The 18,919-nt window shown below is 32.9% G+C and overlaps 2 protein-coding genes across 3 annotated transcripts; one reads left to right on the top strand and one right to left on the bottom strand.

Annotated features, from left to right (window-relative positions):
* Window positions 1–217: 217 nt before the first annotated feature.
* Window positions 218–2,445, bottom strand: LOC102608037 (homeobox-leucine zipper protein HAT5). The gene is made up of 3 exons (XM_006476596.4): window positions 1,955–2,445; window positions 1,173–1,570; window positions 218–963 (listed from the first exon to the last, which is right to left on the bottom strand). Exons 1-3 carry the CDS (start codon window positions 2,106–2,108, stop codon window positions 505–507), a joined length of 1,011 nt encoding a protein of 336 aa, XP_006476659.2. The 5' UTR covers window positions 2,109–2,445; the 3' UTR covers window positions 218–504.
* Window positions 2,446–14,570: 12,125 nt separating this feature from the next.
* LOC102607539 (protein NRT1/ PTR FAMILY 4.6) lies at window positions 14,571–18,269 on the top strand. Of its 2 annotated transcripts, XM_006476594.4 has the most exons (5): window positions 14,571–14,724; window positions 14,809–14,914; window positions 15,130–15,347; window positions 16,570–17,010; window positions 17,114–18,269. In XM_006476594.4, the coding sequence occupies exons 1-5, from the start codon at window positions 14,722–14,724 to the stop codon at window positions 18,077–18,079; spliced, it is 1,734 nt and encodes a 577-aa protein (XP_006476657.2). In that variant the 5' UTR covers window positions 14,571–14,721; the 3' UTR covers window positions 18,080–18,269. The 2 variants fall into 2 exon arrangements, with proteins under 2 accessions (XP_006476657.2, XP_006476658.2); XM_006476595.4 differs by lacking the exons at window positions 14,571–14,724; window positions 14,809–14,914; window positions 15,130–15,347 and adding an exon at window positions 16,200–16,433.
* The last annotated feature ends 650 nt before the right edge of the window (window positions 18,270–18,919 follow it).

Raw genomic sequence — 18,919 nt, 5'->3', positions numbered from 1 at the left:
TTCCAACTCTTCACTAATTTTGCCTTCACATTTCATTTTCACTAATCCTCACGAAAAGAACCTAGTTTTTGAGATTACGATTATGCACCCTCCGTCAATTGCACACTAAAATGATATTAATTAATCAACGTAACATGAAGTAATGGTGATGTAAAAAAATTAAACCCTGCAATGACTTGCATTCAGACCAGAGCTTTGCGCAGCACAGGGACTAGAATTATGTATCCAAATAATTTTTTTTTTCAAATAAAAGATATTATTTAATTACATTCTGAACAAGAAGTTCCATTCAACACTCAAGAAACTCCTACAAGAACAAAAATTACAGACGGGGCAAAGCCACCATTTTTCTCTTTCAACAGCAATCAAAATCCACCACCAATTTTGCATTAGGGTGCCATTGATTGAATTTATTTCTTATTCCTAACTTACAATTCTAACATGCTTTTTAAAAAAACAAAGAAAGACACAGGCAAGATAAACTTATATACCAAGGATTCATGATCAGAAGGACCATGACCAAAAGGCGTGATCTTCAATGGGGAATCCGAAGTTACAGGAATTCGTGGGCGGGTCCGAGTATTCAGTTTCTTCAAGCTTTGGGAAGACGTATGGAGGCAACAGGACATTCTTGCTCAAGCTATCATCTTCATCTTGTGATAAATCGGACTGTTCAGGTTCAAACACATAAGATGAATCACAAGTTTCTAGGAGTGAAGAGTGAACCCCATCCGTGTAATTTGGGCTATCCGAATCAAATATATCACTTTTGGCTGAACTTATATCTTCTTGCTTACAAGCCACAACTGAGGCTTTGCATACTTCACCCTCTGAGGCAGCAGAATCAGCAACAGGTTCTGAAATTTGTGGTGGTTCTTGTGACAATGTCTTGTTTACTACAGGCAATTCTGTGTTTTTACCCTCTTTCTCTTTGACCTGCAGCTTGTCTGTGAGCGTAAGAACCTGAACAAAACACACAAGCACAATCAAAATTCAACGCAGTTCTGTTTAAACGTTTATATGGGGTTGTGAAACTACACCCATGAAACATCAATTCATATCTCGTATTATTAGTCAAAATTCGGGTGACTATGGTTCAATGAGGCCCAGGAGGCAAAATCAGAGCAATTTAGCCACAACAAATTCAGCGAAATCTGAGAGACAAAATTTACCTCAGCTTTTAGCTTTTCTTTCTCCTTGAAGAGATTGTCATAATCGGCCTTAAGGCTATTATAGCTGTTTTGCAATACATCGTAATCCTTCTCGAGCTGTTTAGTCTTCCAACGAGCCCGGCGGTTTTGGAACCAAATCGCAACCTGTCTAGGCTGCAAGCCAAGGTCTTTTGCCAGTTGAATTTTCCTTTCGGGTTCAAGCTTGTTCTCTACCTCGAAGCTTTTTTCAAGAAACTGGACTTGATCAACCGTGAGCCGTCTTTTCTTTTCAGGTTGATGAAAGTACTCATCCAAGTCCTCATCCCCATTTTCATCACGATCAAATGGGCGGAAAAATGGCCTGTTATTGGATCCATTTGCTAAGTGCACATCTTCAAAGCTCACCATGGATCTTGGTCCTGAATTTATTAAAGACGTCATTAAAATTCAGAAGCCTTTACGTTTAAACACATCATATTTTTCCCATTCAATAAAGGTATGCAATGTTCCTATAACAGAGTTGCCAATAATCATAGAAATCGGTAGTAAAGAGGCAATCATATCTTCCGAAAGTCACATAAAAATTTTGACTTTCACAGAGCACTCATTAGGAAACAGCTTTCCATCTAAACAAGCAAACAATCAGGTGTAAACTTTCATATTTTTCTGTACTAATAAGAATCCAATTTTCTGCAAAGAAAAATGAAACACATAAAAGGATCTACCTAGTACGAAGTACACACATAAAAGAAAGCACACAAATCCAGACAAAGCAGAAGCGGGGGGAGGAAAAAAAAAATTACCAAGAAAAGGAGAAGGAGAAGGGCCAGAGAGGAACGAAGCATCAAGATTCTGAGAGTTAGAGCAAGAACCCTTTTGGCTTTGAATCAGAAAGGACAGACTTGAAGTACCACCACCACTAGAACTATTTTGATTATACATCCTCCCACCCGCCATTTAACTTAAAACTAATATTCTTAATCTTTTAAGCAGCCATCGCTAAAGATGATGCGATGATTCAACAGTCGAGAAGAAATTTAATTTAAGACTTATGACGAAAGAAGCTGGTGATTATGATCTCGGTTATGTGAGATGTGTGGGAGCAGCGGCTGCTCATACCCATCACTCAGAATATAAGGATTTGAAAGAGTGTTTCGTGAGAGGTTTCAGGAGAAGTGTGAAGTTTGAAGTTTGGAGAAGCAAAGCGGACAAGAAGAAGAGGAAGAGGAAGTGGAAGTGGATATGAAGAGAGTTTATTCCCCTATTTTTTCCCCCTTTTTTCCCTTTGAGACCAACGAGCTTGCTGGCTTATATTAAGTGCAGCATAAGTGCACGTAAGCTAAGATCTAGTTTACTTTAATGCCCTTTCTTGCCTTGTGACAGAGAGTTGAAATTCTCTCGAGGGTAGAAACTCATGTTTCAAATTAGGATAATAACATATGGGTCCTAAATTCTTCATCATTTCTTGCAAAATTTGTAACAAAGTTTTTCTATCAACAAAAAAAATTATAATAAAATTTTATCTATTTTAGCTTGAAATACCTGAGGCACATTTTTAAACTAAATGACACGACTAATCATTCAAAGTATCCTTCTATATAAGATGGATAGTTTGTTTTATTATAATAGCTATTATGCCAGTTAAAATTTAAAGAAATATTGGGTATAATGATATTTATTGTATAAACCTTGACTGTAAGAAAAAGATTAATAGTGTGAATTATTATTATTATTATTATATTTACCAAGAGGGTAATTAAGTTGCAGATTGTTTGGTAAACATCGAAGTTGCATGCTCATTATATATTTAGTAGGATACTCCATGTGTCCTTATTTATAAATTTTTTAATAAAGATTTTTAAAAATTTCCCACTTTGTTGTTTTGTAATTGAACATTATTCTTTCTCTTCTTTTCCTGTTTAATAAAATTTCTTATTTTTAATTGAAAAATCAGATATGGGTAAATATAAAGAATAAATATATAATGGATGAGGATGTAAGAGCACCTTTTTTTATTTTCTAAAATTCAATATTACTATATTTTTTTCAATAGAGGTCACTCTACTACTTTACTAAACTAGATTCTTATTTGAGAAAACATAAAAATTAAAGGATGTCAATTTAATTAGACTAATTATAACATTTTATTTTCTCATATTTAAGATAGATAAATATGATTCTAATAAATTTGGTCTAATCAAATATCCATATATTCATTTCACTAAAAATTGGATTAAGCTATCGATTTCAAACCTATAAAACTCAATTTCCTTGGTCATTTAAAAGCCGTTAATCACTATATTAATAAATACGCAATGGGTCCAAATATCCAATGCTTGCGTTCGATTTTCTAACCAGCAGGGGGTACAAGCACATTATATCTATAACATATAACATAACACATACATATAATTTGAATATAATACTTAATTAGCATCATATCATTATTAAATTAAGGATTTGTTTATGTTAGAGTTTACTTACGGTGGAATACGAACTCAGCCACGCACGTAAAATAATAAATAATAAATAATAAATTATTTATTATTTATTACTTTACGAATGTGATCGACATTCTTACTCTACCATAAATAAACTCCCACGTAATCGTATTCTTAAATTAAAAATCCACTCCACACATGTAGCTGTGGGAGATTATCCCAATCCACTAAAGAGGGTATAAACAGGGTAAATTGGCAAATAGAAGAAAGTAAATGATGTTGGAAAATGACAACGAGGCAGGGGGTGAGCAAAACAAAAGAAACAAGTCCAATCAGTCGCTGTCTCTAGCGGTGGTGGGGAGCTCGAAATTTAAGAGCAAGTCAGGACTGAGCATGACTCATCCGCTTCCGCCTTCCGCCACTAACTTGACCAGGTCAAGTCTCCACCACTCACACGCCCTCGGTTTCCTACACGTCTTTACTTCATTGGCCCACGTCAATGTGTCGTGGGTCCTACATCCGTCTTTATGTATAAATATATATATTATTCAATTTTTGCACTAGCTGTCTTTGGATGCTCTGTACATTAGATTTGGATCTGTGCTTTCTCTCCAAACACCAATCGTCATCTGATTATTATTATATCAACAAAATTCATTTCAATTTATCATGTCATTCGTGCAATTTGGTTTTCAGATTAAACTTCTGGTAGTCACACCCAAAATCTTGAGAAAATTATGAACATAGCCTAAATTAGGGTCGGTGATTTATAAAAATTGTCCTTTTTTATCTTTAGTAGCCAAAAATACATTTTTGACTACAAGTATCCCTAAAAGAATCTGCCATCCTAGATAAAAAATTAGTAAGCTAATGACAAATAATCGATACATCAAAAGCCTATCTTATGAACTACTAGTAGACGATCTATTTTTCGATTTACCGATTGAATGTCTAGTACAACATATTATTTACTTATTTTTTTATATGTTTTTGTTATCGAAGTATAAAAAATAACGAGCTACTTTATAAATTGACCCTCATTTTGGCTATTTCCATAAATTAATGCCCTCCAAAAGATTATACAAATCCTTTAGTTCAGTTTAATTTCAGTGATATGTTTATGTAAATTGAACTCCAATCTAGGATGATTTATTTATTGTATGAATTGATCTGCAAATAGGAAAATATAAAGGTTAGATGTTGTAGGATAATAGAAATGAAAGAAAGTTGAGAGTATTTCCAAAATGTTATATTAATTTTACTATTTAAATATCTATTTACTTACTTATGTAGCAAAAAAATAGTGAAAAAATATGGTATTCTCCAAAAGCTCTTCAAATAAAAGTTAATATTATTTTAATTAAATAATTTTTTTCAAAAAAATGGTAATTAAAACATTTATCTCTCTCTCTAATAATAAATTAATTAAAGAGTGAGAAAATAACTCTACAAAATTGAAGATATATAATTATTTCTTATTTGAAGAATCTTAATTGAAATATTTTTTAAAATTTTAAATATTGATGTGACTCTTTAAATAAATAATAAAATCATATTTGAAGAATTTTTTTATGATACTTTTAAGGTTTTTGGCCCCGTTAATTTATTAATCTTCATGAAAATTGATATTTTTACAATTAATGTCAACATTTGAAAAAGATTTGGCACCATGATTACTTATAAATCCCATAATTAAATAAGATTCAGCGCTCAAGTCTATTAACACCTGTTTAATATGATTAGGACAAGAAATATTATCAATGGTTACTCAAGTTCTTGATTGTTTTCTTTTAATTCTGATTGGCCAATCCCTTTGACAATTAAAAAGCTTATAGTCAAAGTGCAGCATTACTCCATCGCATACCATCCCGTCACTGATTCGCACGCACAGAACACAGCAGCAAATAAAGGTTTTTTTTTTTCGTCTTTATTTAATATATTCATCTTTCAGCTGCCACCACCCACCAACAACAAAGATAGAAGGTGGGTTTAATTGTTGCATTCGTTTGGGGTAGCATAAAGTATATGAGCGATGATAGTTAGTTGAAAGCTTCAAGTGCAGAAACTCTTTTCAAGCATTTGTAAAGATTGAACTGTTTGTGCAGAATAAAGTAGCTTGTAAAAATCGATTGAAACAAAATTTAATGGACCACACTAGCTAGAAAGATGCATGTGTTGAGCTGATCAGTATTGTCATTGTCGTTATCGCCATATTTAGCACCTTAATTCTTTATCATCGGTTGAGCGCCAAAAGGCTCTCATAAGCACCACCCAATCGGTGTTTATGCACAGTTTTTAAACGACCATACAGCTTACACCGACCTACTCATGTCCGTTAACTTCATCTTTTAATAACGAATAACACCAATCTTATCCATCAGCTCCGCCTCATTTTTACCTTACTGCGGATGGGTATTATTATTAAAGTGAATGTTGATGTCAAAATCTAGTTGAGCTAACGATGGCAACCAAGTTACTTCATCGACACTTGAATTTATTTTGATGGGAAACTGCCACTTGCTACTCTGTTAGAATTAGAATCGCGATGATGCTTCTTTTTATCTGCAACAATAGAAAACTGTTAGGGGGTGCCGTATTTTGAAGAATAGTAATGTCACACCACTCGTGATCTAAAGTATTTTTTACTGGGTTTTCTTTTTATCAGATCTCCTATCAGCCCAAAAAAAAGGTCCATTTTTTCAGGATCTTTCCGAGTTCTTATAGACAACCGTGAATATTGCTTGTTCTTCAATGGACGGCCGTTACCAAATTGAATGCACCACTTAAATTAAGAGTTAATGTATTTGTTTCTGTATAGTTATTGAGTTGCAGTTATAACGTCCGATCATGCTTAAATGTTGTGGCGAGACGTGCTTAGACGTTACAAACGAACTCCTAAGTGGAGTTCAACAATCCGAGTACTAAACCAAGGCCTCAGGATCGAACGACCCAATTCTGGTCTCCTCACAGAGTAGTGGTCGCGCTTGCACATGTGACTAGCTAAATTTCTCCTCAATGTTTAATATTACCTTCACAACATCGATATCTAATGACTATATTTCTATACCCCAAACAGTGAACATTGGATTAAGTTTTGGAGTTTTATGTGTAAGGAAGTTTTATATCTATTTTATAGATGTAGGCTAATTATTAAACATCTAAATTAATTAAACTAAATTAATTTTGAGAAAATACTACTCACAATTACTATCTTGAGTCACTGATTACAATCATTATTCATAACATTGATCATATTATTGTTCATCCTGACCAAAATTTTTTAATTTGCTACAAATAATAAATTGCAAAAAGTAAAGCATGCAGAGGATTTTTTTTATGGTTCAGATAACAATCGTAAGTCTATGAGGTCATGACCAGAGAATAAGCGATTGTCATGCACAGAGAATAAGCATTCTCTAAGTATCCAAAGATTACAACTTATTGGAACTTTAAACAATTTCAAACTCTCTCTTACTTTTACTACTATTTGGTTGAATCTACTTAGTTGAATTAACTTAGTGAACACCACTTTCTTATCTCCAACCTCAATGTGAAATCCTTTAGTTGATCTTGAAGAGTTAATTAACTAAGGATGCGTTTGGGTGATTTAGGGTGACAAAGCTATGATGAAAAGCTAAACATGAAATATCAACGAAAAGCTACACTAAAAGCTACAAATGAACTGTCGTTATTCTGCTTCCTCTGAAATAAAGAAGGCTGCACATACTGCTCTTGACCGCTTTCTCTCGTAAATAATAATAAGCCACTATCTCGTAAGATGTCGATTCTGCAACATCTTGTAAACGCCACACAGAATGCCTTATAAATAATAAGCCCAATAACCGACTTGCCATAAGGCACCCACACTTCTCAAATTTAGGCATCCAATTAACCGTCCTCCACTCATAAGGCATGAATAATGCACGTAAATCATCCGTGCATGTTTAAAGCAATTTCCGATATATGCGTGCATCCTTCCAAATTTCAAATCTGCCTTGCTTCCAGTGTCTTCAAATGGTTTCCTATTCTAAGGTAGCGTTTGTTTTTTTATCTGAAATTTAAATAAGTCTGAATTTTTTTAAAGTCTGAATGAGTCTAAATATGAAAATCTGAATGACATATTTATTTTTCTTTTTTAAATATCTGAATATAAGTGACATCTTGTTTGTTTTTATAATATAAAACATCTTAAACTTTGTTATTTGATATTTATGTCCTTTTAAATTAAAACAAAAAAAGAGAATTAGATTTTATAGTTTAGGAAATAAGTTATTTTACAGAGATATTTTTGGAATATAATATTTACTTGTCGTTCAGACCTTTTTCCATCAGATATAAGTCACAAAAGTTTATTTTTCTATTCAGATGTAAATGTCTGAAAATCAGACATAAGTTCCAAAAAACAAATAGGCATATTTTAGAAAATATATGAAATTAATAAAATTTCAGACTTCAGATATTTAACAAACAACCTCTAAACTGTCTTGCTCTTCACATATTGATTTGTTTCCAATATAATTCCTATGAATGCCACTTTTAATCCCACATTAAAAAATAATTTACAAAATAGATACCTAAACTCTTTAGGAAAGAATCCCACTAAAATATATAAATACAATAAGGATAATTATATTGTTTCCCAAATAAGTTTGACTAACCATAAGATTCCAACATTATTTGGGATTGCTTGATCAAAAGTGATTTTAAAAACTTAAAAGTTAGTTTTAATGTTCGATACATTAGAAAATTAGATTTTCAAAAGTAAGAAATGAGTAGTTTTTCAAAATCTGATTTTGAAAATCAATTTTATATTTAGTACAATTCTATATATATCCTCGTATACATTAAAAGAGTCTAAAATTATCCTCATTAATTGAGAACTAAAATAATTAACTTTAAAGATATTATTATTATTATTGCTAATAAAAATAAATATTTTATATTATTAATTTTATATTATTATTATTATTATTCCAACTATGCTGAGATAAAAAAATTAATAATAAAAAAAATTATTTCTATTAGCAATTATTATATGTACATAATAAAAAAAATTCATATATACATGTTTCTAATTGTGTAAATAAATTTTATTTATCATCATGCCAAATTCAATTATTTACATTCTTACAACAGTTTAACAACAAGATTTTATTGAACACATACTATTATTTTTAAAACTAACGGTACTTTTAAAACTAAATTTTATCAAACGTTTAATTGATTATCTTTACAACTGATTGTTTCTAAAGCATAGCATTATCAAATTGACTCAAACACCCAAGTCTTCGCATTATGTAAAAGAAGAAAACTTATATATATTAACAACATAGAGACTATCATCGGTACTTTGTAACTTATGGTATGTTTATTTTCTGAATTGGGGAATCGAAATCCAGAGTTGAAATCATTGACAACGTTTATTTCGCAAAATAGAGTTGAGAATCAAAACCGAAATCGTGAGGCCCACCCTTATTTGGAAATGAGAATGAGAGATTGATTTCTAAGGGGAGGTGGGAATGAGTCTCTCATTTCCATGAATGACTATTTTGCTCCCCCCCCCCCCCCCCCCCCAACAAAATCAAAAAACCTATTTTGTCCTTAATTCAAAAAATTTATTATGATTAATTAATATATTATTATAATAATTGTTAATATAATTATTATAATCAATTTATTAATAATATTATTAATTAATATATTGATATAATAATAATAATAACAATAATAATAATTTTTGAATAAATAATCACTATAATTAATATAAAAAATAATAATTATGACAGTAGTTCATTAAGTACTTTTTAATAATTTATTACAATGTAACTTATTACGATTCTGATTTCAAGATAAAGTAAACACATTAATGATAATTCAATTCATTTTGCTTCTGATTTTTTCAGTTCAAGTAAACAACTTAGAGCATCACTAAAAGACTCCTTAAATACGATTTTATTATTTATTTGAAGAGCCACATCAATATTTAAAGCTCTAAAAAACACTCCAATTAAAATTCTTTAAATAAAAAATGATTCTCTCTCTTCCAATTTAGAGAGTTGCTTTCTCCCTCTTCAGTTTATATTTTATTACTTTTTACTGAAGAAAAAGACAGAAGTGTTTTAATTTATATTAACTTTTCCTTTAAAAAAATAATTATTTGATTAAAATAATATTAACTTATTTTTATTTAAAAAATCTTTTAGAGAATATCATATTTTTTCACCCTTCTATTTGCCACATAAGTAAGCAAATAAATATTTAAAGAATAAAATTTATAGAGACTTTTGAAAATGCTCTTAGTTTTTATTCCTATTCTCTATTCTAATTTCAACCTATTTCAATCCCTATCCATTTTAATTCTAACTCATTCCAATTTTCGTTTAGTAAATGCAGTAACCCACGATAATTTCTTTTTAATTGGTGGCCGTAAGATTTGTTTACTTATACTATGGTTCCTACTCTGCCCAACCTAGGCCGTACAAGTGGCCCATGGTCTAAGTCTAAAAAATCCAAACTTAAGTTTCAAATGGGTGCGAATGGTCCAGGGTCTATATATATTGGGCTTCTTTCTTGTCACTTATGTCTTTGAGACTGTCGTGTTCCACAAGTCAGTCCCTGATAAGGTATAAAAACAACACGAATATACATTGGCCTTTATATTTTTAAAGAAAATGAGAAAAAATCCAATTGACAAAAAACCGCAACTGACCCCCGCAAGAATATTGAGAAGAGGAGCAGAATCCTTATGACCTCACTTTATATGTTGAATCAAGCCTTAACCTCACAGATGAGTTTAGTCTAGAGGACGAACAAGTGTCTTACACATTTCAGGTTTTACTTTTCCAAATTTAACTGGAAAACATAACAATCTTTGTAATGGTGAACTAAACTCAATCATTTTGGTTTTGTGTAACTCACGAGAAGATTATAATATTGGGGGATTGCCACTTTTCCCCCTACAGTAATTAACATATACTATTTATCCCATTACTGTTTTTATAATGGCAAAAAATCTCCTTGATAAACATAAGTTTACAATATTACCCTTATTTTTAATTACTCTTTTATTTACATTTATTTTAAATTAAATAAATTACATGAATAGAACTAAATAAAAAATTAAGTATTAAAAATAAGAAATATATGTTTTGATATGAGTAAAAAAATTAATAATAAATTTTTTTCTTGTAATTATTTATTTTGTGAACATTTTCTTATAATAAACATTTTGTAATATTTTAAAATTAAATGTAAAAAGTATAGGTAAACTATTTTATTATTTATCTTATAATAAATTTTTATTTGTCATTCAAATTTTCTTATAATAAGTTTTTTATCATTTTATAATAACTTTCTTATATATTTATTATAAGAAAATTTTCACAAAATAAATAAGTACAAGAAAAAAATTTTATTATTAATTTTTTTCTCATATCAAAACATATATTTCTTATTTTTAATGCTTCATTTTTTATTTAGTTTCTATTCATGTGATTATTTAATTTATAATAAATGAAAATAAAAGAGTAGTTGAAAATAAGGGTAATATTGTAAACTTATGCCGTCAAGGGGGAATAAAAACAACAGGGAGAAAAATGGTATATGTTGATTATTGTAGGGGAAAAATTGGCAATCTCCCTATAATATTCTTAGAGTATTTATTCTTATCCATTTAATACTTATGTATATAATTATGATTGGTTGAAACATATATGTGGTAATGAGTGAATGAAAAATTTGTAGTGCTCTAAGAGTGCTCAAGACTTTTTTGTAATTCAATTGTCAAAATATTTAACAAACACTTTGTAGTTTGCTTGTGATAGTAAAACTAATTAATTTTATGATTTTTAATAAAAAGTACTTCTAAAAATGCTAACAATTCATTTTTCAATTAATGGTTAGTGATGTTTACCACTAAGGGTGGGCAAATGACCCAATGAGAACCAATCCAACCACCCAATGCGATCCAAAAAAATTAGGTTTGGATCGGTTTCGGATGAAGAGCCTAACCCCAATCAGGTTGGCCAAATTGGATCATGATCCTGATACCCGATCTGACTCGAAAATGTGAAGAAATCCAAGCACACACAAACACAAATTAATGATTTCAAATTGGATTACATGTTCAGGTTAAATTCGGGTTACATTTTTCCTAACTCTATTAACTCGAAACTCAATTGAGTTGATCTGAAATCGATTCGAACCCGAATTTGCCCACCCCTATTTACCAACACCAATTAGCTTTTTCCTAATAATTAGAATTTTTATTTCATATCCATTTTTGACAAAATACCAAATGGTGCCTTGAGATAAATCATCTTCTTTTTTTTTTTGGTTTGGAAAGGTCCTAAAGGTAAATCTTTTGGGCAGCCTTCTCCAGGTATTTTTCTTTCATTATCTATTATAATTGTAATGAAGTTGTAACATAGTATTAAAAATTATTACCACTTCCCCCAAAAAAGAGGAAGCCCGTGGTACACATGTTGGAGTGCAATGAGCTGTCCCCAGCATTTTAATGGGCTAAGACAAAAGACTTTGATGGTTCAAAAGCCTAAGGTAAGACTTAAATGGCCCAACCGCCCAAGTGCTGGAAAGTTGCGCATCACTTTCATACTTGCCTCGTCAAAAATGGTAATCCACTAAATATAAGTGAGGTAAATTTCCTAAAATATGCCTGCATTACCACTACTATTACTATACCCAGAAAATTTCCCAACTGTTTTAATCGTGAAACCAGGACGATATAAAAGTTCAAAAACTTCAATTGAAATACTTCTGCATCAGGTAAAGCACATTCTCATTCTCATTCTCAAAATGTAGCAGGAGGGACAAATTTTTCCTAGCCTTTGATGTTGGCCACCCTTACTCCACCACACACACACACAACCACATATAAACCATGTTTTTTTTTAATTTATTTGACCTTTTGTTTTCCTTGTGAGGAGACTTGAACAGTCTAGAGATGAATTATTAGTTTCTTGTTTTAGTAATCTCTCACTTCACATACCAATGGACCTACAGGCAAGCACATTAACTTGCCGATCTCAAGTTTTGATGGGCATCATTCAGTTTTCCAGGAGCTGACTTTATGGGCCACAAAGATCATGCAGCTGCATGCTTCTTAAATCTTAATTATAAGATGTGTAGAAATAATTAATCATTAACTTGGTAACTCTCAGCAACCCAGCAATCTCAATCAATAAGTGTGACGGCGAACGGATAGAAATCTATCACCAAATGCTCCCAATTAGTCCATGTGGGATGCTAAAAGGCGTTTCATAAGCTAGAGTTATTGCTACCACTTACTTCACAGCAAATAAACATTAGTCAAACTGGAACGAATATCAGTTATGCAATCATAGAAGCTGCATGTCTAAGTAACTTTTACATATTCATTGAATTTTCTTCCGGAAAAAATTCTAATATTCTTCTATATGAAAAGTCACTAATTAATTTCTCGGAGATCCTACAATCTGCAAGAAGGAAGAAGGAAGAAGGAAGAATCAGAATATAACCTGCTTTGAAAACAAAATCACTTTCAACTCAACTTTCAAATCATACGGTGGGGGTAATAAGCTCTCCGGAATATGATCCGCTGGCAACAGAAAAGCCAAGGGATTAATTATTCCATTATTTATTCCAATAGTATCACCGTATGAGCAAAGAAGCACAAAATTAAACTGGTCCATGCACTTGCACCATTTATCCAATCATCATGCTGTTGGTTTAGAACTTTAGCGTTTACTTATTTGAATGTAGAAGGTTTCCGTGCCACAGTGCCATAACATTGGTGATTGGCCTGCAGCTATTTTTTCCTTTAGTAATCTTTTTTGGTTTATGCTTTGCAGTAATAAAATGTTAATCCTTTCTTCTCATGAGAGTTCTCTTGAACCGAAATGTTAATCATTTCTGCATGCACAAGCGTAAAACTAATACAGGCCCGGGGTAACAATAAATGGAAGTAAATGCTTGTTTAGTAGGACCCCTTAATTAGGATATTAGCCACTCAATTTGGAGATCTCATGGACCAACAACCTATCCGGAATGTCATATTCACATATTTGATTGAAAAGGGAATTAAGGAATTTCAGGTGGCCCACAAAGGCAACCGACTCTACCGGACAATGGCGGAAGACAATAGTTCGTCTACCGCATGGGTACTTAACCATAAAGAAACAATACAGTCCAATATCATTGTGCAGCAAGAACATGAAAGAAAGATGATCAGATGAATAGAATAGAGCCAAATGATAAAATTACTGATGCGCTTGATTTCATTAAAGAAATGGATAAATAGAATTACAGGTTCATGTTAGGATTGTATATATATTAAAAATAAAAATAATAAACATACATCATTCTATATATGTTAGGAAAGGCCATATTAGGATAATACAAAGATGGTGTAAGTAGACAAATTATTGATCTCTGGGGATTAGATAGCCTTTAACACTCAGTGGTGTTCCCACTACCAGGGTGACAGATTGTACATTCGCGTATGGATATGGGGCATATCTAAAAAGCTAAAAGATTTAGTTTCTATCTTCAAGCACAAGAATATACCATTATGATATGATTTAATCTAGTCCACTAACTTGGCTTTGTTTAATTTATATCTCATTTTGTGCTATCCATCTACATTGACAAGTACATATTGCACAGTTTATCCTGGAATTCGTCCAACACCAAGTTCCAATATCTTGGAGGATAATCACATTCTTACACCTGTATACTTAGCTTTAGAGAAAATTATATTATTTCATTAGAGTTATTTTCATGATTAGCATTACCATTTCAAGTCACATGTAGCTCATTAATCATAGTAGTATATTGCTTCCTTGTTTAACTTTAATTCTCTCTTTCCGTTTCAGGTCTCATTCTGACCAAGTATTCCCTTTCTCTCTCATGTGTACAAAATGTCAAGCTTTGCAAATTAAAAGGAAAATGAATAGTCATTTTCAATAAGTCTAGACCTTTCTCTACAGCCTATTGGACCCCCAATTTCTCAATCTATTGTCTATGTATATAAGACTCCACATACTACTAGCAAACTAGGTTGTTCGGGAAATTCTTCATAAGGTCCTCTATAACTCGAAGTTCAACAAAAAGTTCTAAAATTAGATATTACAATGGTGGGATTCTGTCTTTTATCTCTTGTTTCTCTTCCCTTAATCGTATCTTGGCATGGTTTATCACCTCTTTGGGTCATTTTGTAGGACGGGATATGCCAGCTAAACACATGGGAAGGTTATGTAGACTGGAGGAATAAACCTGCCCTGAGAGGCCGTCATGGTGGCATGCTTGCTGCTTGTTTTGTCTTGGGTCGGTATATTTTTCCTATTTACTAAAGCACCTTTTCCACCGTTTTGTCACGGGCTTACCATAATGTAAAAACTTTAGCTGCTGCGTCCGTCAAACAATCATACTTTATTGTAAAAGAATTTATATATTAAGAGAAATAATATATTTGCATGTTGATATGAATAAGCACTAGAATCATGAGGCTTACTGATTAGAATTGCTATATTGTCGAAAAGCTGTGGAGGTACTGGAGAATCTAGCATACCTGGCCAATGCAAGCAACCTTGTGCTGTATCTTTCAAAGTTCATGCATTTTTCACCATCCAGCTCTGCAAACATTGTTACCAATTTCATGGGCACAGCCTTCCTCCTTGCTCTATTTGGTGGCTTTTTAGCAGATGCTTTCTTCACCACCTACCGCATCTACGTCATAAGTGCGGCAATAGAATTCATGGTAAGTTTTTTGTTAGGATCAAACTTTTTAACTTCTTGTATTTTTGCTAATTTCTTACTAATAAGTTAGGGTTGTCTATTTTCATCCGACTATCATGCCTCATACAGATACTGCTAGCATATGTTATGACCAATTGTTATCTAGAGTCTTCTCAACATTAATGTCAGGACTGGGAATCTGATAATTAATTCATAGTAGCCGCCACCGACCATCAGTGCAAGTTGCATGAATGCACCAATTGTTGATTCTGTCGAGTCTCTTTTAAGAGAAAGACAAAGACCAGTGGGCAGGACTCATCACTATTGCATCTCTTGGGTTCTCTATCCTAGAAAACGAACCATACAATGACTAGGATCCATCAGGGCATGTGCTAATCATGTGGCTTCCATGTGTTAATTAGCAATATATATCATACAAATCCAGCCCCACAAATAGTTCTAGATATAAATTAAAATCAATGTCTCAAGAACATGGCTTTGTCTCCGATAGGAACGTAGAAAAGCCAGCTAATATCGAAAATTTTTATTTTTTATCTATTAATATATTAAAATATATATTTTTTATTTTTTACTGACATTTTATTTTAACAAAATCAGAATACTCTTATTATAATTTTCTACTCATTTTAATAAAATAAGAACCAAATAAAATTAAAAAAATTAATAGAATAAAAGAAAAAACACGCTATATTAGAGTATATATATATATTTTTAATCTTCTTATTTGATCCTTACTTTATTAAAATAAATGATAACTTATTATTAATTTAACATCGAATCTACTTTCTAAAAAGAGCGTACGTACTTATACACACACATATTTTACAAGCATTGTCCAATCATACTCAGGGCTCGGTCCCGCAGATTCTGCAGTCCGCAGCCATTACCCTTTTCCGAAGTTAAGTAGGTGCAAGAAAACAAATTTCCTAAATGTGAAGTAAAGTGCTCTCCAAATGTCAGTAGTCTTAGGTGATACCGTGTGACTAGAAAGTTCTATGTGAGAAGTATCGCTCGAGCTATAAGACGAAAAATTCATGTGGAATTCAAACTTTCTGCCGCTGTTTTCAGAGTTTGTGACCAATTGATGGTGAATGATCTGCCACACTCCGATCAAATGTGAATCTATTCCGGAGACTTACAGAATAAGATACTAGATTATTTTGTTCTTTTTGTTCCATAATTCAAATATAATTTTACATGTCTTAACTGATTTTAAACAACAGGGTCTGCTATTACTAACAGTCCAAGCTCATACACGCTCATTGAAACCACCAACCTGTGTTCTAGAGGATGGTATCGCTTCATGCCGGGAAGTTGAAGGCGGGAAAGCAGTGATGTTGTTTGCAGGTCTGTATCTTGTGGCTCTGGGGGTTGGAGGAATAAAAGGTTCACTTGCTCCACATGGAGCCGAGCAATATGATGAGACAACCCAACTGGGAAGGAAGCAGAGATCAGCATTTTTCAACTACTACGTATTCTGTCTATCTAGTGGAGCTCTTATTGCCGTCACTTTCGTGGTCTGGATTGAAGACAACAAAGGCTGGCAATGGGGTTTTGGGATTTCCACTGCAACAATTCTGCTCTCCATCCCAATATTTCTCCTTGGCTCTCCCTTTTACAGGAACAAAATTCCCACTGGATGTCCGATTACCACCATCGTCAAGGTAAAATTCAGAAAACCTATCAATCAAGCACTGTAATTTGCAAAGTTGGTGTCATGGAAATTGAACAACGGCTAAATAACCCTCTCTCATTCCGGTCCTACAGGTTCTAACCGCAGCGATTTTTAATACCTGCAAATCTAAGAATTCTAGCAATGCTGTAACGGAAGTGCACTCAAGTCCAACCTGTTCAAATGAAAGCAGGGATGAGGGAAATAGTAATGTTAAAGAAAAGGTGCCAAGTCAGAAACCAACAGAAGATATCAAATTTCTCAATAGAGCATTGAGAAACAACCCTGCCTACCCAATTGTACAATGTACAGTAAAGGAAGTAGAAGAGGTCAAAATAGTTTTTAAGATTTTCCCGATCTTCATGTCTACCATAATGTTAAACTGCTGTCTTGCTCAGCTATCTACCTTTTCGGTCCAGCAAGCGGCAACCATGAATACCAAGCTTGGCTCATTAAAAGTCCCGCCAGCTTCTCTCCCAGTGTTCCCTGTCATCTTCATCTTGATTCTTGCACCGGTTTATAATCATGTTATCATTCCCTTTGCAAGAAAAGTAACCAAAACTGAAATGGGGATTACTCATCTACAACGAATTGGGACAGGACTAATACTCTCTATTGTGGCCATGGCTGTGGCAGCTCTGGTAGAAATCAAGCGAAAGAGAGTGGCAGTCAATTCAGGTCTAGTTAATTCTTCTGAACCTCTACCCATCACCTTCCTTTGGGTGGCCTTGCAGTACTTGTTCCTAGGATCTGCTGATCTATTCACCTTAGCTGGCATGATGGAATTCTTCTTCACAGACGCCCCATTGAGTATGAGGTCTTTGGCCACGTCTCTTTCATGGGCCTCACTGGCCATGGGATACTACTTCAGCACAGTGCTTGTATCAATTGTCAATAATATCACCAGTACTTATCGGCACACACCATGGCTTTTTGGCAGCAACTTGAATCACTATCACCTTGAGAGGTTCTACTGGTTGATGTGCATACTCGGTGGCCTTAACTTCTTGCATTTTCTCTTCTGGGCCGCCCGCTACAAGTACAGTTCAACAGGACCTTGAAATGAAAGTAATTTAGCAGTCACGTTACAGATAGCGTTACAATGTAGCTTATTGTTCAGATGAACCAAGTTCGTCAGCTTTTATAATGTGAATCCGTCTTTTTTCCTCGCCAGTTTGAGGGTAAAAGAAATGGGTCCGAGACTCTTTTGATTATCTTATCTTATTAAGGCTCTATGTTATGTTGTCTCAATTATTCCCATTATGTTATTTCAACTTCAAGTTTTCATCACATAGTAGTAGTAAAATGAATCCCTTCAGTTATTAATTATCTGAAATCATTCCCGATTCTAAAACCTAGCACCTGAAAATTATATTCTAGAAATTATACAACCGTCATCTGATAATATGACCTAACACACATAGCAGAACATAGTTTAATAAGACCGGATAAACAAATGATCAAGAAATTTGAAATGATTTCACAGAATCCACATAATTTTCTAGTTCCTGAAACAAAGTTGATTTGTGAGAGCAAAATATAGTCTTGTCGAAATGGAGGCAGACATATATGATCATTACATTTCTAGTTCTCTCATAAACCCAGTCAGGATGAAGATTTATAATGCTATTATCAATCTTAAGAGACTCATAGCAGTCAAGCATAGATGATGAAATTAAACATTTATCATTTATCATTTACTAGCATAGCTAACCGAGCAGAAGTTCCACTTCGACAGCCCAAAAAACAAATTGCTCTGTTTGACTAACAGAAAAGCGAGGAGAGAAAATAACAGTTAATAATCTATAAGGTCGGTTATTTTCTAAAACGAAGAAGATGGTAACCTGATGGGTCGGAAAAAAAATTAATTAATTGAAAAGAAAGAAGGATCGCTGTTCATT

This window comes from Citrus sinensis, chromosome 3 (genome assembly GCF_022201045.2).
Source record: "Citrus sinensis cultivar Valencia sweet orange chromosome 3, DVS_A1.0, whole genome shotgun sequence".
NCBI classification, from domain to species: Eukaryota; Viridiplantae; Streptophyta; class Magnoliopsida; order Sapindales; family Rutaceae; genus Citrus; species Citrus sinensis.
Note: the sequence above shows the minus strand (reverse complement) of the source record. Positions and strands in the feature narration are given on the sequence as shown.